At 54.5% G+C, this 23,107-nt stretch overlaps 1 protein-coding gene across 2 annotated transcripts in view; it reads left to right on the top strand.

Annotated features, from left to right (window-relative positions):
- Window positions 1–2,170: 2,170 nt before the first annotated feature.
- CYTH4 (cytohesin 4) overlaps window positions 2,171–23,107 on the top strand; it is a 33,176-nt gene continuing 12,239 nt past the window's right edge. For both annotated transcript variants that reach the window (XR_010156218.1, XM_009438350.5), the window contains exons 1-7: window positions 2,171–2,530; window positions 12,565–12,647; window positions 14,638–14,702; window positions 16,035–16,101; window positions 17,601–17,719; window positions 19,264–19,344; window positions 20,944–21,056. Coding sequence is in view for 1 of the 2 variants with exons in the window: in XM_009438350.5 (XP_009436625.1) it covers window positions 2,512–2,530; window positions 12,565–12,647; window positions 14,638–14,702; window positions 16,035–16,101; window positions 17,601–17,719; window positions 19,264–19,344; window positions 20,944–21,056 (547 nt within the window). In the remaining variant the exon portion in view is untranslated. The remainder of the gene's footprint in view (window positions 2,531–12,564; window positions 12,648–14,637; window positions 14,703–16,034; window positions 16,102–17,600; window positions 17,720–19,263; window positions 19,345–20,943; window positions 21,057–23,107) is intronic.

The raw sequence follows: 23,107 nt of genomic DNA on the forward strand, positions 1-23,107 counted from the left end.
GGGACGCTAGGCAAATAGGTTAGGCCCAGTAAGCCACTCTCATCAGTTAGGGTGGTGGGAGCCCTCCCCAAATCCAAGCTCCTAGGTGCCAGCCAAGGGTCAACTTTGCAAGCATGACTTTCTAAAGATAGCAGTCTCCGGCCTGCAGTGTGAAGTCTTTCTGCACAGGGAATTATATATACCTTTCTCCACATTTCTAGGGGTTATTTTGTTTGTTTTGTTTTTTCTTTTGTTTTGTTTTTTGAGACGGAGTCTCACTCTGTTGCCAGGCTGGAGTGCAGTGGCGCGATCTCGGCTCACTGCAACCTCCGACTCTCTGGTTCAAGCGATTCTCCCGCTTCAGCCTCCCAAGTAGCTGGGATTATAGGCACCTGCCACCATGCCCAGCTAATTTTTGTATTTTTAGTATAGACGGGGTTTCACCACGTTGGCCAGGATGGTCTTGATCTCCTGACCTTGTGATCCACCCGCCTCGGCCTCCCAAAGTGCTGAGATTACAGGCATGAGCCACTATGCCCAGCCCACATTTCTAGTTTTAAAATGGCCAAGGGCATGGTTTGTGGTGCCTCAGGCCCAAAGCAGTTGAGAAAAATCTAGTTTACCATGGAAATAATTGTAACAAGTTTTCCAGAAAAGAACCATGAGTTATACAAGAACCCAGGTGGAGGCAGGGCAGGGGAGAAGCAGTGGGGTTCAAAAATCCTGAGCACACTAGACGGGGACTTAGTAGGCCTGGCTTCTGGGCCTGAATTGGCACTCACTCAAGTTCCAACTTGGTCAAGTGTTTCCCAGAAATAAGCCTCAGTTTTCTCTCCGAGGAAATGACAGCATTGGATTTCTTCTGTACCAGCAAGCTTTGGCTGCGTAACAAAGCATCCCAGAAGTTGGTGGCTTAAACCACAAAAATGTATTATTTCCCACAGTGCTATGGGTCAGCAGTTTGGGTGGGACTCCGCTTGATGGTTCTTCTTCTGGTGTCCCCTGGCCTCACTGATGAGGCAGCAACCAGGGGACAGCCAAGACAGCCCAGCCTATCTCCTTGTGGTCCTCCGTCTTCCAACAGGCTAGCCCAGGCTTGTTCTCATGGTAGCCAGGCAGGGGGCTGAGAGCAAGAGCAGGAGCTGCAAGGCCTTTTACAGCTCAGCCTCGAACATCACGGCACATCATTTCTGCCACGTGCTATTGGTCAAAGAGATGCCCAAGGCCAGCTCAGCTTCCAAGGAAGGAGAAATGGACTTCGCCCCTTGACAGCAGAAGCGGCGGCATAGTGAAAAGGAGGTGAACTTGTAGCTAGCTTTCACATCTGCCGTGATCTCCTCCATGTTCCCTTCATTCATTCATTCATTTGTTCATTCATTCCACACTTGCACACCCTCTATGTCCCCAGCATTTTACCACACACCAGAACACAAAAGGTAACCTTGCCCTCATGGGGCCCGGAGAGTAATGGGGAAACAGATGAATAACTCTGCATGTGTCCTGAAGTTATAGGGAATTCACATTTAATTTATACCTGTTTCTTTACAGCAAAGCTTTTTGCAGAAAGGATTTGAACCAACCTGCCAGAAAAGGCACAAGGAATAACATGATACATTTTAACCAAAGAAGATAATTAAAATCAAAGGAGAAAGTGTTTATTGAGCACCTACTATGTCCCAAGCATCTCCGACACATCCTCTCACTCCATGGTTTCCATATCCCCAAGTTAGTGTTATTCCCCTTTCAGAGATAAGCAAAGCGAGGCTGACTAGCCCTAGCTGAGAGTCAAACAGCTGAGTCAGGCCCCAAAGTTCACACGACATCATAGAATAGCTGTCAATGAGCTTTGGATTTGACGATGAGTTTCCCAGCAGCCTGGGGGAGAAGGAAAGTGGAACATATTACCCGATTGTTCACTAGACAAGAAAAAGCCAGATATTTCTTTGAAGGGAAGCAAAGCCCTTCCTAGCACTGAATTCATTTGTCTCTTCTCAAGTGGGAGTTGGAAGAGAGCTTGTGGGGTGGAACACAGGGGGCCCTGCTAGGACTGTCCAAGTTGGGTGCTCCTATGGCATATATGTGAGGAGGCTGCCAGGTGAATGCCCATGGTCCCCTGGAAAATGTTCGTCCTCAGTGAACATCGCCCTCGGTGTCTGTGCATGTGTACGTGTGTACGTGCATATGTGTCTGTGTGTTTCTTTCTGTCTCACTGTCTTTCTCCTTTTTATCTGGCCCTCCCCTCACTTCACCCGTTTGTTTGTTTGTTTGTTTGTTTCCACCTCTGTCCCTCCCTGGCAAAGGTCCCTGCTGCTCAACTCTCTGCCAGTTTTTAGGAAGTGCTGTTTTGTCAAAAGCCTGCACACGAGACCCCTGTGGGCCAGGACTGACTTCCTCCCCACACAGGGCTGGGCGGGGCAAGCAGGAAGGAGCCTGTTACAGTCAAGGTGACGCATCCTTGCCGGGCCAGCCCGAGCAGCAGCTGGGTCGGCAAGCGACTGGAGCACGGGTCAAGTTTTCCCCAGAGGCGTCGGAATGGACCTGTGCCACCCAGGTAAGCAACTGCCGTCAACCTCTCTGGGCCTCAGGGTGCTCTCTTTTAGAATGGGACAGCAGCCCCTGCCTCACAGGGTCCTAGATAAAGGAATACAGCGCAGGTGGGAAATGCAGCTGCAAGAAGCAAACATTTGTGGGCTCAGCCTGTGTGTCCAGTTGTGTTCTAGGGGCTGGACACACAGCAGTAGCAAAGCAGACGCTGTTTCCCCCTTCATGGGCTTGTGCTCTAGATGAGGAGACCGGCAGTGACTGTAATGTGATTCCATATGTCAGTTGATGGCAGGTAGGATGAAGAACAGTAAAGCAGGGTAAGGAAGACAGGAATGCATGGTGGAAAAGGCCCCAAGAGGAGATGCTGTCTGATGAGGGACCTGAGGAAGATGTCAGCTAAGGGGCTTTCTAAGGAACAAACATTCCAGCCAGAAGGAACAGCCAGTCCAAAGGCTCAGAGGTGGACTCAGAAAAGTGACTTGCGATTAAGATGATGATGGGATGTTGGTGATGGCGATGCTTGTCTGGGTGATACAAGGGCCTTGAGGTCCCTTTTTGGCCCCCGGGGGTTGGGGTGGTCTTTGGGGAGGCTGAGGACGCTGCCTAGAGCCAGGGGAGGGCCAGGAGTGAGCAACAGAGGCTCTTGTTGAAACCCTCCCCAGCTACTAAGACAATATGTCTGGGGAGAAAGAGGAGAAAGGAGGCTGCAAAGATGGTGAGGAAAAGAACATCAGGGTCGTGTTTTGGGAGGCAAATTGAAGGCCCGGAAGAGGGGCCAAGTTTCTGCACCCCGGATGTCAGCATGCTCCAGAGCTGCAACAGTTCTGGTGAACACGGCTGCTGGAATTCCAGAACCTAAGGGCTGGTGGGAGCTGTCTGCTCCCCAGGTCCAGATGACCTCAGCCTTGTCCAGGAGCACCCTTGCTTCAAACGCACCTAATGTGGAGCAGCCTGGCCCCGCCCACTGGGCATCCCCCTTCCTCCCCACCCCCAGATGGAAGCCTCCGGCCCCAGGGAACCCCAGAGAACCACTGATCCATTTCAACAGCCCCCCCAGTGGCAGAAGGGAGAAAAGAGGCCAAGGGAGGAAAACAGCCTCTCTAAGGCAGGAGCAGGACCAAATCCTGTTCCCTGAATCCCTGTCCAGGGCTCACTCTGACCCCTGCCTCTCCCATGGGCTTTGGGGGCTCCCAAAATCACAGCTCAGTGAGCACAGCTTGGGGGCACCTGGTCGGCACAGGGAGACCCAGCGAGGGGCAGCACCTGGCTCAGGCCTCTCAGCAGACATGAGGGTGGGATGAGGCGGGGAGGGCACCCACCGAGATGCAACCCCCCTGCCTGTGTGTCCAGCAGGGCGCTTTGTCCTTTCGGGTCCTAACATACTGAGGTTACAGGGATGGCTGTCTCCATGTTGCAGATAAGGAAACTGAGGCTCCCAGAGGTGAACTAGAGACGGGGACTGACTTGCTTGAGGTCACACGGCCAGTCAGCGGCAGAGCAGGGACGAGAACCTGCGGGAGAGAGCCCCAGGTTGGCCGGGGCTGTGGAGAGGGCAGGGGAGGGGAGTCTCTGCTTTGCTTCAGCCGGTGCTAGGGAGGAAATGCATTAAACGGGGTCAGTGGGTTCTCCATCGAGTGGTTGGTCTTTTCATTCATTCACTCTACAAACGACCTTCCAGTGTGCTATGCAGTGCTGGGGACAGCAGTGACCCAGCCGTGGGCCTAACCCTGGGGGACAGGTGTTGGTCTGGAATGTTGGGGGTGGGGTGGAGAGGCAGGAGCCACATCCTGCAGGACCCTGACCCAGCTGTGCAAATGGACACAGACCTACAGATGGGAGGGAGCGACTTTTCCCACTGGGGCAGAGGAGATCTGCGAAGACCTCCTTGAGGAGGAGGCCGGAGGGAGGGAGGAAAGGTCATTTCCCTGTTGCCCAGACTGGGTCTTAAATGGGGCTTCTTCATGGCACGGTGACTTCCCCTCTCTGAGTTCTGATTTGTCATCTCTACGTGGGTGCCATCATCCTGGCCTGGCCTGGGGAAGCGGGGATTGGGAGTTGGCCGGACCTCGCTCAGGTTCCAGCTCTGCACCACCCTGCCAGTGGTCATGGTCTCTTCCTTCTATGGGCCTCAGTTTTCTCACCTTTATTATGGACAGGCTGGTGACTCAGGGGCCCCCAGGGCTGCCTCCCCTCCTCTCCTGAGGTGGGCCTGTGTCGGGAAGCAGGTAAGGCGCCCTCCCCCAGGGCCTGCCGGGAAGGTGAGAGGGCCAGACAGCAAAGCCCCAGTGTGGCCAAAGACAAGCACTGTGCTGGTGCAGAGAAGACAGGCAGCGCAGTTAAAAATAGAGCCAGCTCGGCTGGGCGGAGGGGGGCGGCGGGGGAGGAAGCCGCACTCCGCAGAGCCTGTGGGGCTTGTGGGGCTGGGGCGGGGAGCAGCTCCACCCACACCCCCTCTGCCCCAGGGTCCCTCCTACTGAGACTTTGAGGGGCCTCTTTATTTAGGGCCCTGAGATGGCATCCTCCTCCTGCCCTGGAAAGGGGAAGTGAGGCCAGCTGTCCTGGAAGCAGGGCTGCAAGCTCAAAGATTTCTAAAAATACGATGGGAAAGAGGAAGGACAAAGAGGAAGTGGGGAGGAGCCGGGGAGATGGGCACATTCACCAGCCTGGGCGCAAGGGCAGCACCAGCCTGTGGGCTTGGGGTGGGGGTTCATGTCACACCTTGTGAGGTTGTGAGAAGCACAGAGATAAGTGAGAAGGAAACGGGGTGTGTGGTGGTGGTGGTGGTGGTGGTAATTTTATTATTTGTGTGTATTATTAGTAGTATTTAAAAATTCATCTCCCGGCCAGGCATGGTGGCTCACATCTATAATCCCAGCACTTTGGGAGGCCAAGGTGGGTGGATCACCAGAGGTCAGGAGATCGAGACCAACCTGGCCAACATGGGGAAACCCCCGTCTCTACTAAAAATACAAAAAAAAAATTAGCCGGGCCTGGTGGTGGGCGCCTGTAATCCCAGCTACTTGGGAGGCTGAGGCAGGAGAATCACTTGAACCTGGGAGGTGGAGGTTGCAGTGAGCCGAGATCAGGCCACTGCACTCCAGCCTGGGTAACAGACAGAGACATCATCTCAAACAAACAAACAAACAAACAAAAAACAAAAAAACATATCCCATGAGCCTACACCAGTGCCTGAAACTCTGAAATGGGGAGGAATCTACTCTTTGTAACAAATAGAGGAAGGGTCAGTAGGCTCCGTGTGCACCATGTAAGACAGAGCAAGCCCGGGGCCATCATCACCCTCATGTGGGTTCAGATGCTTTGACCAGTTGCCACCTATTGGGGACAGGACCCCCGTCAGAAGGGGACAGGGGACTGAGGATTCACGAACACACTTGTCAACCAGAAGGGAGTATGAAAGGAGCTGTATGCAGTAAAAATACAAGCAACCTGCTCACTATTCGCATGCAATCCCACTCCCCTGGGAACCGTGCCTCAGTTTCCCCAGCTCTGCAAAGTTGGCTTTGCAGGGGTTGGGTGGGGGCAACTGCAGGCATCATTCTGCATCTTGCCTTTATTCTGAAACATGTAACCCTGTCAGAAACCCAGATTTAGCGTCCGACAGGTGTTTGATGATTCGTATGGAGAGATCAGCCTTCGGAAGATCAACATCAGGGCTGTAAGCCTCCGAGCCCCAGATGGACCCAGATGTGAATCCCAGCTCTGCCACCCTCCAGCTGTGTCACCTTTGGCAGGACACTTCACGTCTCTGAGTCTCAGGGGCCTCACCTGTAGGATGAGCTTAGAAGTACCTTTCCTTTCGGAGTGGTTGTGGGATTCAATGAGAGTGGATGGGAAGAGCCTGGATCACACAGGGCCTGGCGCACCATAGGTGCTCAGCCACCATGCCTTCCTTAACCAACGGCGTGGCTTGGTTATTGAGCCATGCAGATCCCAGAAATGCTGTGGGGAATGGGAAGGAGTGGGGGCAGGGATGGCTCCTAGATGGAACCCAGGAGGACCCCTGAAAGGGGATCTGAAGAAGGAGATAAGGAGGGGCTGCTGGCAGAGAGGAGAAGGAAGGGCGTTCTGGGTGCAAGGAATGGTGGTGCAAAGGCTTTCGGAAGGCTAGAGCTCAGGGGAGTGAATGAAGGGCAGCCAGGGAGGCAGAGCACGGAGCTGGGACAGGGGAGGGGCACAGTGTGAGAGGAGCGTGGAGGGGATACACCAGCAGGACTGGTGAGGTTTGGGGTCTTTGTCCCCAGGACAATGGGATGCCGTGGGAAACTGGACCAGAATGGGTAGAAGAGGCAGGGAGGCATCCGAAAGCCCTGAAGTCCCCCCGAGCAAAGTGATAGCGGCTGGGATGACAGTGGAGCCATGGAAGGGGAAAGAAATAGACAGGACTTGGTGATGGAGGAGACCCAAGGGGTGACAGCCAGGTGGGAGTCAGAGTGCCTCCTGGGGAAATGTGGACCATTTCCAGAGCTCAGGAATTCAGGAAGAGGACGGGGAGGAGGGGGCATTCTAGAAGTTCAATTTTGGGCACAATGACAAGAGCGGTGGTGACCAATACATAGGGGATGGTTGGATCTGAAGCTCAGAGGAGGGGCTGGAACAGAGGATGTGTGAATGATTCCCTGGACCCTGAAGGCAGGTGGGAGCCAGGAGCTGATGAAGCCCCGTGGGGACCAGGAAGGTCGGCCTAGGAGGAGCTTCAGGAGCCCCATCACTCAATTCTGGCCATCCACACCTTGGAGCATCCGTAGGAATGCTGGAGCCCACCCTGGCTTCTCTCAGACAAGCAGCCAGTCTGGAATCCACTCAGCCTCCTCCAGCAGGTGCGCCCTGGGCAGAAACACAACCCCAAGCCAACAGGAAAACTGTATAAAGCCAACAAACAAAACAAAACAGAATCGGATTGTTCACCTCCAAGGCAACCCAAGGTGATTGGTTTTTTCCCATGGATGAGACCAACGGCCTCCCCGCCAGCTCCTGCTGGAAGAGTTCCGGAGCCAGCTTCCAGCACTGCCTCCCCGGCTGTCCCTGCTCTGCATCTCCACACAGGTGGCCCCTTACACCTTCCATCCCTGCATGTCGCAAGCAGTTTGGGAATCCACCTCTCCTGGGGCAGAGGCGTGGGGGTCAGCAAACAAGGGTGCAGCTCCCAGCACTGCCACTTCCTGTGCATGAGACCTGGGGCGAGTCACTTCACCTTCCTAAGCCTCAGTGTCTCAAACTGGAAAATACCTACTTCAAAGAGGGTTAAATGACAGCACTTATACAGAGACTGGCATGGAGTAGGTGTTTGTGTGCTTAACGTGTCACGAGACTCTTGCTTTGTCCCCTGGTATAAGTGTCCCCACCAACTCCCTCCTGGAAACAGTACCTCTAGACCTGCAGAGACAGAAAGAAACTCCAGAGTGGGCCGGGCACAGTGGCTCACACCTGTAATCCCAGCACTTTGGGAGGCCAAGGCAGGTGGATCACCTGAGGTCAGGAGTTCGAGACCAGCCTGGCCAACATAGTGAAACCCCCGTCTCTATTAAAAATACAAACATTGGCCTGGCGTGGTGGCTCACGCCTGTAATCTCAGCACTTTGGGAGGCCAAAGTGGGCAGATTGTGAGGTCAAGAGATCAAGACCATCCTGGCCAACATGGTGAAACCAATCTCTACTAAAAATACAGAGATTGGCTGGGCATGGTGGCTCATGTCTGTGGTCCCAGCTGCTCAGGAGGCTGAGACAGGAGAGTCCCTTGAGCCCAGGAGGCAGAGGTTGCAGTGAGCCAAGGTCGTGCCACTGCACTCCAGCCTGGTGACAGAGTGAGACTCCGTCTCAAAAAAATAAATACATAAATAAAAAATTAGCCGGGCGTGGTGGTGCATGCCTGTGATCCCAGCTACTGGGGAGGCTGAGGCAGGAGAATCGCTTGAACCTGGGAGGTAGAGGTTGCAGTGAGCCAAGATCATGTCACTGCACTCCAACCTGGGTGACAGAGCAAGACTGTCTCAAAAAAAAAAAAGGAAACTCCAGAGTGGGTCACTAGGAGAATGGCAGGTGGGGCCACTCCCACTCCTACCCCTGAGTTCCTAGACCCTTGTGGTCCACCTGCTGGAGACAGAGCACCACACAGTGGTGGTAGATTTAGGGCATATGGTGCCTCCTGGAGGATGGCGCCCCATCCAAGTGGATATCACCTCCAGGCTGACACCTCAGCTGTACCTTCTCAAGACCGCCCCAAGGCTCCACTCCATCTGGCCAGCACCTTCCGATGAAATGCTAGAGAGGATTGGTGGATCTCATGGCCACGTGCTCACTTCAGACCACCTTTGCTGTAGAGAGCATCCCTTGGTCTTCTGTGATGTTATGCAGTGTGCTGTGTTGGTGGGTCAAACACCCTAAGCCTCTGGATAGTGGTGCTGGCTGAGGCTCTGTGGGCAAGAAAGGCAAACACATTTCCAACACGTATTGACTCCAGACAAGATGGATTGTTGACTTTTGCAGAATAAAAGGGGTTTCATGGAATCAGTTTGCCCCCTGGTCTTCTGGAGAAACGATGGGCTCAGCATGCGTCCCTGTTGCTGGCAGAGTGGACATTCCGCTCCCACGGGGTCATCCACCTGCCTCTTCTGACATCTGTGTTTCTGATCTTCCCATCTTCCTTCTTTCTTGCCTCTGACCAAGAAGTCAAGCCATTCACCACTGCCCATGATGCATGGATATTCTGACTTCAAGAAGTCACTTCTCTTTCCACAGGAAGTGGATGGCCAGGTGCCCTGCCCGAAGCCCTGCCCCCTGGGAGGACTTGCCCTCATCACCGTCTTTCCAGGACACCTTTGAGCAGGACTGTAGTTCAGTAGCCGCCTGGTTTTCACTTGCGCCCAAACTCTGAGCCAACTCATTCTGCAACCAGCCTTGGGCATTTTCCTCTGTTGTTAGAAAGTCATAAGGGACCCACCCATGTGGTCACGGTGTAAGCAGAGGGATAGACCCTGGTCCACCAGCAGCGGGTGACATGAGGATCTGGGCCACCTATCCCTGGAGCCTACTGGAGCCCTCTGGCTCTGCTCACACCTGCTCCTGGGCGTACCACTCACAAAGGGTTACTATTGGGCTCGCTTGACCTTCTGACTTAGTGGGACAGAGGGAGCCATCTGGGCTACTTAGTTACATGATGTTCCGCGGGCTGGCACTCTATCTCTACCAGGACCCGGTGCCATTCCAGGAACTGTTTTCTGCATAGTATATAATTCTCTGCTAGAAGGAAGCAGCTGGAAGAAGCGGGCCATCCTCCCGACTGGGGAAGTGCTTGGGTATGTGACGAGGGCCATTGCTCCTGCATCCGTTAGGTCTCAAGAGTGGCACCCACACCTGCCATTCCCCTCAGGATATAGTTTTTTATTTAGTCTCTTCGCTGTAGGGATGATGGGTCAGCTTCATAAATTTCCAAATAGCTATTCCCACTACAATGATCCTGACTCCGTGGGCCAAGGTACCAATATGGGCTCAAGTACCAGCGATGTCCATTCCAATTCTACATCTGTAGGCCAGGAAAGTGGCCATGAATCAAGCAGACCCCTAGTGAGCTGGACCTGGAAGGACTTCATTTACCACCTGGTCTCTATGTACCCCCACTCAAATGTGGCCTTGAAGACACTTCAGTCTCGAGCGCTGATGTCAACTTGGATCCTGTGTCCAACAATCCTCAGAATGTTTGGATATTCCTCTTTCCCCAGTGTACAGTTGCTGGACTGAATGGCCACAGGTGTTTTAATGTGGAACCAGGGAGTCATTGCCATATATACTTGCCACAATGTTGCAGGACTCTTCCCTTGGAACCCAGCCTCTCCTTCAGTCCCGAGGTTCTGGATCTGAAAACTGGGGCAGGTCCTGAAACCAGGCAAGGGGTCTTGGGTTTTTTTGTTTGTTTTGTTTTGTTTTGGAGACAGAGTCTCACTCTGTTGCCCAGGCTGGAGTGCAGTGGCACGATCTGGGCTCCCTGCAAGTTCCACCTCCCAGGTTCACGCCATTCTCCTGCCTCAGCCTCCTCCGGTGTACCTGGGACTACAGGTGCCCACCACCATGCCCGGCTAATTTTTTGTATTTTTAGTAGAGATGGGGTTTCACTGTGTTTTCCAGGATGGTCTCGGTCTCCTGACCTCATGACCCGCCCGCCTCGGCCTCCCAAAGTGCTGGGATTAGAGGCGTGAGCCACCGCGCCTGACCGGGACTTGGCTTTTTATTGCAGTGGCTGCCCTTGGTCAGGGGAACTCCTGGGCGTGGCACCTCCCTTTGGCTGAGGCTAGTGTCTGGGGAGGGATTCAGCTGTGAGCCATCAGCAGGCTTTCCTCCCAGCAGCTGGGGGGATGGTGCCTTGGTCCTGAAGAGAAGAGCCAGATGCACACAGCACCCATTGCACACAGGTGGGACTCAGCATATGTTGGATTCTTGCTGGGTGTTTGACAAAGTGTAGCTCTTTCCTTCCTGACAGCTGCCCTGTGAGGCAAGGGTTATGGTTCACATTTCATAGATGAGGATGCTGTATTAGGTATATCTCAGATTTAGCTGCTTAAAGAGACTCAGAATAACAGCAACTGAAACATTCTCAAAACTGATGTATTTCTCATTGAAAAGTCCAAATGGATAGGTGGGCCAGGTGAACGTGATGAGTCTTCTCCACACCGCTGCCTGGGGACCTGGGCTCCATCTAGCCTGGTGCCCTGCCATCTCCGCATGGGGCTTCAATCTCAACATCCACAATGCCTGCTTAATCATGAGAAGGAGAAGCAGGGAAAGGGGGCGCTCAACATTCCCTCTGTGTTCTTTTGGGGGAAATGATGTCTATCCTTGTAAAACCTTCAAGAAATGCGGCCAGGCACTTCCCGACGCTGGAACTTGAAGGTCAGCGAGGATTTGGGCAGGCAGACAGGAGAAGGCATCCCAGAGTACAGGAGCGGCCTGGGCAAACATGGGGAAGTGGGACTGAGTCCTGGATGGCTCTGGAGCAGGGAGGAGCTGGCAGGCTGGACTGGCAGGCTCTTTTTGGGAATGGCAGGGAATAAGTCTGGCTGCCAAGGCTGGAGAGGTTGTGGAGGCCCCAGGCCCAGGATGAAGACTTTCTCTCTGAGTAATAGGGAGGCCATATTACTCAGAGAAGGAGAGTGTTGTGGATGACACAGAAGCCACCATGAAGCATGAAGATAGGACAGCTGACCTAGTTGTGGGCATCATCACAGCACCTTGCATAGAATGCCAGCACACACAAATCTTATTTCATTTAATTCATTTCCAAGTGGAGATGAAAGAGCACAGGCTTTGGAGTCAGCCCAATTCAAGGTCCCATCCTGGCTCAGTGACCTTTTCCCTGTGGGTTGAGTCACCGCACCTCTCTGAGCCCCAGTATCCAGGGGCAGGGACTATAAAATATCCCCCAAATCCAGCCTCCCCATTTTACATAGTAAGGACATCAGGACCACCCTGCTACAGGCTCATTTCCCAGCCTCCCTTGCAGCTAGGTGTGGCCACGTGACTACATTCTGGCCAATGGGATGTGAGGAAAATGGTATACCACTTCTTGGTTGTTCAAATAAATAAGTGAATAAATAATGAGCCCATGAGCCAGCGGAGGAGGAGATTCAAGTTCTGGGGAAGGAATGCGTGCCTTCAGCGAGTGTTTAACTGAGTGCTTATGACATGTCAGACTCTTTCTAGGTGCTGGGGACACAGTAGTGAGCAAAAGAGTAGAACAACTGAACTCTCACGGAGCCGAGAGTCTAGCGGGAGGGACAGAAAAGATGCAAGGAAACAAGATCCTTTTGGGGGTGTCTATCCAGGGGGGTGGGAGAAACAGGAAGCAGGGCAGGAGGGGAGGGAGCAGGGGCTGCTTTAGACAGGGCAGTCAGGGGAGGCATCCTGGAGGAGGTGGGCCTCTGTGAATAGGGCAAGTCCTGGGTTTCCGGAGGGAAGGGGGCCCTGCAGAAGTGAGGGCAAGTGGGTGTGGCTGGAGCCAAGTGATGGGGAAGGCCGGTTGTCTCTCTGTAGAGCCCGCGGAGCTGAGCAGCGGGGAGACGGAAGAGTTACAGAGGATCAAGTGGCACCGAAAGCAGCTCCTGGAGGACATCCAGGTGAGTGCACACTCGTGTCCACACACGTGTCCATGCCCACACACACCACGCTGCAGGCGCTCATAAGCAGACACTCCTGCACGCTTGTACGCACCCCACCAGCTCCTGACCCAGCCTGGTCAACAGACAGTGTGGCCAATTCTGGCCCATATCAGCCTCCGCCCCAGCCCCAGGAGCAGGGAGAACAACAAGACTGCAGACACCCCGAGACCCAGGGAGAACTGGGAGAGCCGGGGAGGGAGGCAGCGATCCAATTAGGCGCCCACCGTGTGCCGATCCCCATCCTGGCCTTTACTCGCTTTGTCACAGGGCAGGCTCTGACCCCTGTGGTGAAGCTTCAGCCAGGTCTCACCCCTGCAGAGTGTAGACCACCTGGTCAAGATAACTCCCAGTATGTGCCCTGCACTTACCACTTCACCAATCAGACTCAGACGTCAGCTCATCTAGGTCAGCAGCTTCTGAGACAGGCTGGGTTCTGTTCCTGGAACGTGCCTTGCTCAGCACTGCCCCTGGGCCTTTGCACTCGCAGTCCCCTCTCCCTGGGCTGCAGTGGCTGTGCCCACCCCCACTCCCATGCACATAAACTTAGGATTTCAGTGAGGAAATGAAGGCACAAAATTATTCACTCAGCTGCTGTTTCATTGAGCACCTACTATATGCCGGGCTTTCTCTACCTTGCTCTGATGGTGTTCTGCATAGTCATTCCAATTACCCTATGACCACGCATGATCCCAGCCCCACCAGACTGTGCCCTCCATGAACACAGAGCCGAGGTCTGTCTTGCCCACCACCGCATCCCCAGCCTGCTGGGTGCAGCATTAATAGGTGCTCAGTTAATACTTGCGAATGAATCCCCATTGTATTTGTGGGGCAACCACTCAGTGGCTCTGCCAAGATGGCATGAACAGGAGCTGACAGAGCTCAGACACAGACTCTCAAGTCCCATGCTGGCCCTGAGTCTCAGGACAAGTCCCTGGAACCAGCCCCTCACCAGCACCCTGCAGATCCCGGGGAGAAAGGGGCTGGGTGCCTAATGGGGGTGCCGGCCAGAGGCTCATGCTGCTGTCCTTCAGGGGGTGCTGGTGGTTGGCAGGGGGAGGTGTTCGGGGGTCCCCTCTGCCACTGGGTGCCTCCTGCAGGGTCAAGATGAAATGGGCTTGGGGTCGAGTTGGGGGAAGCACAGGTTTGGAGTCAGACTGTGGGCGTGTCATGTCATCTCTCTACGCCTCAGTGTCCTCTTCTGTAAAGTCCAGGGGAATTGCAAAGTCCCTGGAAAGAGGGCCTAGGCTGCCTGTGCGTGGTGTCCCCATAGTACCTGGCAGGCACATAGCGGGCACTTAGTCAAGGGTGAGCAACATAGTAAATGGAGGAAAGCCAGAGAGAAGCTGAGGAAGCAGTAGGGAGCCATGGGAGGGGTTTGAGCAGGGGAAGGGCAGGCTCCATGCAGTGCTCCAGAAAGACACCAGCCGGGAGAGGCAGGCAGGGTGGAGGCGGGCAGGGTGGAGGTGGGCTGGGGGAGGTGGGCAGGGTGGAGGCGGGCGGGGGGGGTGCAGGCAGGGTGGAGTTGGGCAGGGTGGAGGCGGGCAGGGTGGAGGCGGGCTGGGGGAGGTGGGCAGTGGGGAGGCCGGCTTGTCGGGTAGGCTCGGCTAGAGTGCAGGAGACTTCATGGCTGCAGAGAGGAGAGATGGAAAGGTTGGAAAAAGGATGGGCAAGGGATGGGGGCTTGGGGAATCCCACTCCCCAAGACAAGTGGAGGCATGGGTGCAGACAGAGGTGATAGTTTAGCATGCGACTTAGAAATTATGAGACATCCAGGGAGGGGACCTGTCCATGGAGGGTCCCTCAGACTGGGGACTCAGGACAGAGGTCAGGGAGAGGGGCCGGGTTTGAGAGTCGCGCCCAGGGGTAGGAGTGGTCATTGTGGTCTCAAACCCCCGGGGTTCTGGCCTCCACCCCTGACTCTCCCTGTCCTGCCCCTGCCACCCCACAGAAGCTGAAGGATGAGATCGCAGATGTGTTTGCCCAAATCGACTGCTTCGAGAGTGCGGAGGAGAGGTGAGGGGCTTGGGTGAGAACCCCCAGAAGCTGCCATGGTTGCTTCCCAAGGATATCATACACCTTGAATGAGCAGGGGCCACTCCCAGCCCCCTGGGCCTGGTGAAATCAGGGATTGGCCAGGGAGAAGGAGGCAGCAACGAGACCGGAACAGGGTGGCCCCAGCCCCATCCTGGGTCTGGTCCCTGCTCCCAGGCTGACCCTCTCTTGAGAGACACTGCATCCTCCCCTCCCCCAACCCAAAGTCTCTCCTGACCCACTGTGGTCCAGCCCTGACTGATCACTGGCCACATCCACCCTGGGATGGGCGGGGAGAAGGGAAGCTCAGCCCCAAGGGCAAGGACAAGGAAGCCCAGGGCCCCAGGAGGACAGGAGCCTGGCCCTACCCCACCCCACTCACCACTAACCCGGGGCCGGCCACGCCCACCGCCTCTCTGGAAAACTCCCACTATTTTGTGATCTGGGACAGATCCTGTCCCTCTCTGGGTCTCAGTTTCCCCATCTGTGCAACAAGAAGGTTGGTTGCTACACAGTCTCCTAGGGCCCCAGGGCACTGACTCTGACACACGATGTCCTGGGAATTTTCCATCCTGCGCCTGCCACTCCTTAGGTCTCCACCTGTCCAGCCTCCTCCCCTCCCCCACCACACACATGCACACACACACACGCATGCACACACACACAAGCATGCACACACACACACACGCATGCACACACACAAGCATGCACACACACACACAAGCATGCACACACACACAAGCATGCACACACACACACAAGCATGCACACACACGAGTGGCCGTTTCTCCAGCTCCCCTGTTCCAGCCACAACAATAACAACATAACACACCTACGCCTCCCTGTTTTAGGTGCTTTAACCTCTCAACAATGCTGGGAGGCAGGTGGTGGTGTCACCTCCATTTTATAGATGAGGAACCTGAGGCCCAGAGAGAGGAAGTGACTCGCCCAAAGCAGCCCGGCTCAGATTCGCGTCCAGGAGCCTGGCTCCAGCACCTGCGCACTCAGCCCTCGCCCCCTCCCCCGGTTTCTTGCACAGGGCCCCTCCACCTTCTCCCACACGGCAGCTCCGGGGTCCTGAAAGCTGCTAAATGTCCATGCTGGGCCCATCAGAGAAGTCAGCTGCAGAGCTCTGGGAGGAGCCAGGCCTTGCACTGCTCTCTCCCGCCCAGGTGGTTCCCATGCAGGACCCGGAGGCCACACTTGGAGGGCCCTAGAGGGGTATGGGCTCCTGCTGAGGCAAGGGTCCTTGGGGAGTGGAGAGGGTAATTCAGGGTCCTGGGGCAGCCTAAGCTGACGTCCTCATGTCCACAGCCGGATGGCCCAGAAGGAGAAGGAGCTGTGTATTGGGCGCAAGAAGTTCAACATGGACCCCGCCAAGGTAGGTGGCTGTGGAGGGCCCGGGCCACAGGGTGTGGGGGCTGCATGGGAGCACCTGCCCGGTGTCCTCTCGCTCCCCTCGGCTGACACGACCCCTTTCCAGAGGAGGAAGCTGGGCCCAGCAGAGCTGAGCATCTTGTCCAGTGCCCCATGGCCAGGTGTGGCTGGGCGCCCTGTCTACTCCCAGGCATACACGCCCTGGGGCAGGAGGAGCCAGGAGCATGGAGGAGGCCACGGTGTCCATGCACTTGGCCTAGTCCCTTCCCCACTCTGGGCCTCCATTTCCTTCTCCATGAATGTGGCTTGGGACAGTGGAGCTCTTGGATCTGGGGCTTAGGCTCCAGAAGCATCTTCCAGCCCTGGGCTCAGGGAGGGCCAGTCCTGCGGTCCCACCACCCACCCCTCTGCTAGTAGGAGCAGCAGCTCAGGGCTGGGTTACCTCGATCCCCCACACCACTCCCAAGCCCGTGGCCTCACCCCACCAGGTGGCAGCTGGGCTTCCATCCTGAAAGGACGGAGACAGAAGGAAACCGCAGGCAGACACACCGAGGTGGGGTCAGGTGGCCAGCAGAGAGCACCAAGCTGGGGTCCCTGGAAATTTACCGCTCTGGCTTAGAAGGCTCCCTGTCCCCATCACAGGCCCAAAGTGTTATAACCATTCACCTCTCATGGCTACATACCCTTGGACTCCTGCTCCTACCCACAGAGACCCCCGCAGGCTCACACTCTCACCCCATCCAGCACCCAGGGGTGTCCTCTGCATCCTCTGCCTGTCACTGGGCCCTCGTGGCCTGCGCCCAACTTCCAGCAGTGGAACACAGAGGAATCTTCATGGAGAGCCAGAGACCAACCCCTCCAACTCCTAAAACTAGGATGACAAACTCTGAGTGCCTTGGTGGTGAGGAGAGATGCCTGTGATATTGTCAAATCCGAAAAACAGATTTAAATGTGACAGGCATGGTCTGAGCCCATTTTCACATAGAAAGGGAAGGAAGGTCACCACGATGGAAGCTGTCTGCCTCCGAGCGGTAGGGCCCGGGCAATTTCCTCCCCTTTGGATTGAGCTGGTTTTTTCTAACTTTTATACAATAGACATAGATTACTTGTGTGAAAGAATGAAATGCTATTTTTAAATAATATGAGTTTTAGGGGAACAAAAGAAATGGCTGAATCATTGAATCTCAGAATCGCAAATTCCTAGAATCACTGAAGCATATAATCAAAGAATGTCAGACTGAGGGGGACCCTGGGGAGTACCTGGCATGAACCTGGTTCATGGCAGGAAAGCTGACTTTCTTTGCATGCCTCCAGTGATGGGGAACTCATCACCTCCCAAAGGCAGCTCCTATGAAAGAGGGGTCAAAACTTCCCAGAACAGACTGTGCCAACACCAGAATGCCAGGCTCCAGGATTCTGGCCATGGAAGCTCCTTCCTCCCTTCCCCCTCCCAGGCCTGCTTCCATGCAGCAGCTGCTCACGGCTTCTGTGTACCCCCTCCAGGGTATCCAGTATTTCATTGAGCACAAGCTGCTGACCCCTGACATCCAGGACATTGCACGGTTCCTGTATAAAGGCGAGGGCCTCAACAAGACAGCCATTGGTACCTACCTGGGGGAGAGGTAAGAACGAGTGGAGCCTTAGCGAGGCAGGAAATGAAGGTGTGCAGGTGTGTACAGGTGTGTGGATGTGCAGGTGAGAGGATGAATTATGTCAGCAAAGTCATCACTCCTAGTGCTTGAGGGGCTCACGGATCATCCCCTCCAGATTCTGAGTCAAAGCCTGACTGCCTTCATTCACTTAGTCATTTATTCAACAAATAAATGTTGCTCAGGGTCTACTGTGTTCCAGGCACCGTCCTAAGCCCTGGGTGTACACCAGTGAATAAGACAGACAAAACTCTTGTCCTCAGGAAGTCCATGCTAGTGGGAGAGACAGGTCTCAATAGATGTAAAATATGTTAGAGAATGATAAGCTCTGTGGAATACAAATCAAGCAGGGAAGGGAAGTCAGAAATGCTGGGGACCGGCCAGGCTCGGGGCTCATGCCTGTAATCCCAGCACTTTGGGAGGCCGAGGCGGGCAGATCACGAGGTCAGGAGTTCGAGATCAGCCTATCCAACATGGTGAAACCCCGTCTCTACTAAAAATACAAAAATTAGCCGGATGTGGTGGCGGGTGCCTGTAGTCCCAGTTACTCAGGAGGCTGAAGCAGGGGAATCGCTTGAGCCTGGGAGTCGGAGGTTGCAGTGAGCCAAGATCACGCCATTGCACTCCAGCCTGGGCAACAGATTGAGAACAAGACTCTGTCTCAAAAAAAAAAAAAAAAAAGAAAAGAAAAGAAAGAAAGAAAGACATGCTGGGGACCATAGGTTGGGGGCTGTGATTTAGAATAGCGTGGACAGGAAGGGTCTCATGGAGAAGGTGACATTTGACCAAAACGTAAAAGAGGTGAGGGCATGAGCAGTACAGACATCTGGGGGAGGAGCGGTCCAGGAGTAGCAAGTGAAAAGGCCCTGGGGTCAGAAACAGGCTCAAGAATCTAGACTGGACGGGAGGAGAGAGGAAGGATGTAGTGGGCGGGGAGGTGGGGATCTGTGGGAGCGCTCTGGGCAAAGGACTGGTCTGAGGGGTGGGCGAGTGGATAGGGGTGAAGCTGGACCAGAGAGTCAACAGCCCTCTCCCCAGCTCCCAAGGACACCCCTCCCTCCCGCGGTGAGCAGGGGATGCAGATGGTGAGAAGGGCACCTTCCTGCTTCAGGAGCTGGGGAGAGGGAGGAGATGGGGGAGGTCAGCTTCTCTCCCTTGTGCAGATGAGGAAGCTGGGGCTGGGAAGGTCAAGTGGCTTCTGCGAGGTCACCAGGTGGGAAGTTACAGGAAATGAGGAAGGCCTGGACTGAGGGCAGGCCGCTCCAAAGCCAGGGCTCCCCTCCCAGGCCAGACCAGCGCTGGTGAGCCGTGAAGGTGTGTGTTCCTGCATGGGAGGACAAGGGTGTGCCCTCGGGGTGTGATATGGGTGGGACAGATGTGAACACACCAGATGGCAGCTGGACCCCAGAAGGACAGATGTCTCTGTCCTCTCCCTCCCCCACCTCAACCCCCTCCAGGAGGTGGGTGCCAGCAAGTATCCAAGTGTGTCCCACCCTCCCTTCCGCCCCCTCCCCCAGGGATCCCATCAACCTGCAGGTCCTCCAGGCCTTCGTGGACTGCCACGAGTTCGCCAACCTCAACCTCGTCCAGGCCCTCAGGTGAGTAGTCCTGGGGCAGGGTCCCGGCCCTCAAGGGTGGCACAGCCCCAGTGGCTGGGGGTGTTGCGATCCACATAGCTGACAGCACAAACAAAGGGTTGGGAGCAAAGAAGAGGAGGCAAGGAACAAGAATGACTTCATGATAGTACTGCCTCACAGAGCTGAGCTGGACCGCCTGGGAAAGGGCCTAGTTCCTTGCAAATAGCAAATACTGCCTTCTTAGTTAGAATTCTATCACGCCCATATTTAATCATTCTAATCATTATTACTTTATTATGGTCATTCTCCTACTTTTTGGATTAGTGCATGTTTTATTTATTTTATAAGACTGCTTAGCATGTATTCCAATTATTATGACTTATTAGCTTCTAATTAGGGTACTGTTTTTGGTACTCATTTTTACAACTGCAGAGGCAGTCCAATTATCAGTTTGAAGCACAAACTCTGGAGCCAGACTATACAGTTCAAATCCCAGCTCTGCTGCTCACCCCCGTGTGACCTTAAGCAAGCCATACACATGCACAAAATACAAAAATTAGCCGGGCGTGGTGGCGGGCGCCTGTAATCCCAGCTACTCGGGAGGCTGAGGCAGGAGAATCACCTGAACCTGGGAGGTGGAGGTTGTAGTGAGACAAGATCACACCACTGCACTCCAGCCTGGGCAACAGAGTGAGGCTCTGTCTCACAAAAAAATAAATAAACCTTCCTGTGCCCCAGTTTCCTCATCCGTAGAATGGGGATAATAATAGTACCAACTTCACAGGGTTGTGAAGACTAAATGGGAAAGTGTTTAAAACTGGTCCACAGTGAGTGCTTAGTAAGTCTTGATGCTGCTTGAAAACTCAGATTCCGAGAAGGAGCATCTGATCTGGGCTTTGGAGGGTGAGTAGGAGTTCACAATACAGAGAAGGAAGAAGCCACCACCATCCAGTGTTCTCTAACTCCCAGCTCTTTAAGGGAGAGGGGTAGGTGACTTGGGAGTCTCCCATATTCATTATTTCATTCATTCATTCACATATTCATTCATTCATTCACTTATTTACTGAGCCGTTGCTAGGTGCCCAGGACTGTGTGAAGCCCAGGAGGAGAAGTGAGAGATACAGGCCCAGTTCTCACCTTCAGAGAACTTAGCTTGAAGCTGTCGAAACCACCAACTTCCAGAGCTAGAGGGAAGTCGAGGTTCCAAGAAAGGGAGCCCTAGCAAGGCGAAACCCCTGCCCCACCTCTTCCCCAACTAGGTCCCACAGCCAGATCTCAGGGCCCAAAGGCCAGGTGCGGGGAGCCACAGACCCCGGGGCCGGCAGAGGCCGTCCCCCTTTCCAGCTGAGGCAGACTGGGCTGTAGTCAGTGCTGGGATTCAGACCTGCAGAGCGGGGCGTGTGCTTAGTTCCGTATTCTGCAAGAAAAGGCATTTCTTGGCTACCTCCCGCGTGCTTGCGCTCCCTGGTGCCCATCCCACTTCCCCGTCAGCCCAGATGACAGTTGCAGATTCCCCCATTTACAGGATACAGAGACTAAACCTGGGAGAGGCAGGGCAGCTTGTCTGGGGCCCGCGAGAGCCCACCCACTCCACTGCCCGTGGCCCCGTTTCTCCCCCAGGCAGTTCCTGTGGAGCTTCCGGCTGCCGGGCGAGGCCCAGAAGATAGACCGGATGATGGAGGCCTTTGCCACTCGATACTGCCTCTGTAACCCAGGCGTCTTCCAGTCCACAGGTGCCAGGAGGGGAGTGGGACCCAGGGCTCCGGGACCCCTTCAGCATTGCCAGGCATAGATTTCACAGACCCCCTCAGGTTTCCCCCAGGTACCCAGACCCTGGCAGCCCAGACCCCTTCACGAGCCCTCACTGAGCACTGACTTCATTGCTGCTGGGTGCTTGTCTGACAGAGCTGCCTTGAGACACAGTTCTTAGGAGAGCAGGCAGGAGATGATGGCACAGGATGCTAAGGCTAAGGCAGCAGCACCCCTTTCTGAGGGCAGGAGTAAGGGAATCAGCATGTCCAAGATGGCTTCTCAGAGGCGGTGAGGTCTGAATGGGGTTTTGAAGGATGAATAGGAGTTTTCCAGGAGGTTAAGGGGAGAAAGGGCCTTTTTGGCAGGAGTTTCAGTTGGAACAAAGGCCCAGAAGCATGAAACGGCCTGGGCAGGGTGTAGGGGGCAAAAGGGGCATAGAAGGAGATACATAAAGGTCAGTCCTCCATAGCCCTCTCTCCCAGGGCTAACCCAATGCCCATGTGAGGACATCCAGAGGACAGGGTGGGCGAGGGACCATCCTGGCCTCTTCTCTGGATCTGGTTGTCATAACAACAATAACCAACCCTGTGTATTGAGTAATCCCTATGCGCTGAGTGCTTTACACAGGCAAAGTCACTCAATCCTTCTTTTTTTTTTTTTTTTTTTTTTTTGAGAGAGAGAGAGAGTCTGTCTCTGTCACCCAGGCTGGAGTGCAATGGCGTGATCTCAGCTCACTGCAACCTCCGCCTCCCAGGTTCATGCAATTCTCCTGCCTCAGCCTCCCAAGTAGCTGAGATTACAGGCGCCCACCACCATGCCTGGCTAATTTTTTGTATTTTTAGTAGAGATGGGGTTTCACCATGTTGGACAGGCTGGTCTCGAACTCCTGACCTCAGGTGATCCGCCCGCCTCGACCTCCCACAGTGCTGAGATTACAGGCGTGAGCCACCATGCCAAGCCAAAGTTACTCAATCCATACATCAACCGTTTGAGGTCAGTAGTCTTCTTATCCCTTCCTCACGCATGGAATACAGCTTCAGAGAGATAAAATGACTTGTCTGCGAGCACGCCGCCTCCCGGCTGTGTCCATGGACAAACCTTCCAGAACATTTGCCCTACTTTGTGGTTAGATCTTAATTTAGTGTTTGTTTGCTTGTTTATTATCTGTCACAAGTCTAAACGTCCTGCAAGGGCAGGGACCCTGTCAGACCCATCATCAGTGACTCCCAGGCCCACAGCACAGAGTATGTACTCAATAAATAGTTGTAGGTAGGAAAGAAGGCATCTTAAAGCACCAGATTTGAATCACGGTCCAATTACTTCTTAATTTTATAATGTTGGGCATATAGCTTAACTTCCTGTGCCTCAGTTTCCTCATCTGTAAAATGGGAGTGATAACAAGACCTGCCTCATAGGATGGGCATGGGGATGTGAGAGCTTAGCACAGGGCAAGCACCAACAACGCTCGGTGCCACTGCTATCAGAGATGGAAACATTGATGTTCCAGAACAGGCAGTTACTTCAAAGATTAACCTCTGAATGTCAAGGATGGGGAAGCTGAAGGTCAGAGAGGTCAAGTACTTCCCAAGGTCAACCAGAGAGTTGAAGACACAGCTGAACTTCCCTGGCTCTGGATCCAGGGCCCAAATACTCGACAAAAGACCTTGCCAGAGTAGCAATTACCTCCCTCCCCAGCCATCAGCCCAGCCCTCCCTCCTGAGCGCTTGAAAGTCTGAATAATGGGAGAGGCAATGGGGCTCAGGAGGAACGCCAGCAAGATTACAGAGCAGCGGTGGCTCAGCCCTGAACAGTGCCGCTAACAATGAGTGTTCTTCTCCGAGTTCTGAGAGGGAGAGAACAGAGTGGGCAGGGGGCTGGAAGGGCTCTGCGGGGAGGAGGTCCTGAGCCGTGGCTGAGCGAGAAGGAGGATTGAAGCGGAGAGGAGGGAAGGAAGGGCAGGCCTGGCAGGGGATCCAGCAGTAGCGTAAGCGCGGAGGTAGGAAGGGGCTCAGAAAAAGAGGCTGAGGTTAGT

Source organism: Pan troglodytes, chromosome 23 (genome assembly GCF_028858775.2).
Source record: "Pan troglodytes isolate AG18354 chromosome 23, NHGRI_mPanTro3-v2.0_pri, whole genome shotgun sequence".
Lineage (NCBI taxonomy): Eukaryota > Metazoa > Chordata > Mammalia > Primates > Hominidae > Pan > Pan troglodytes.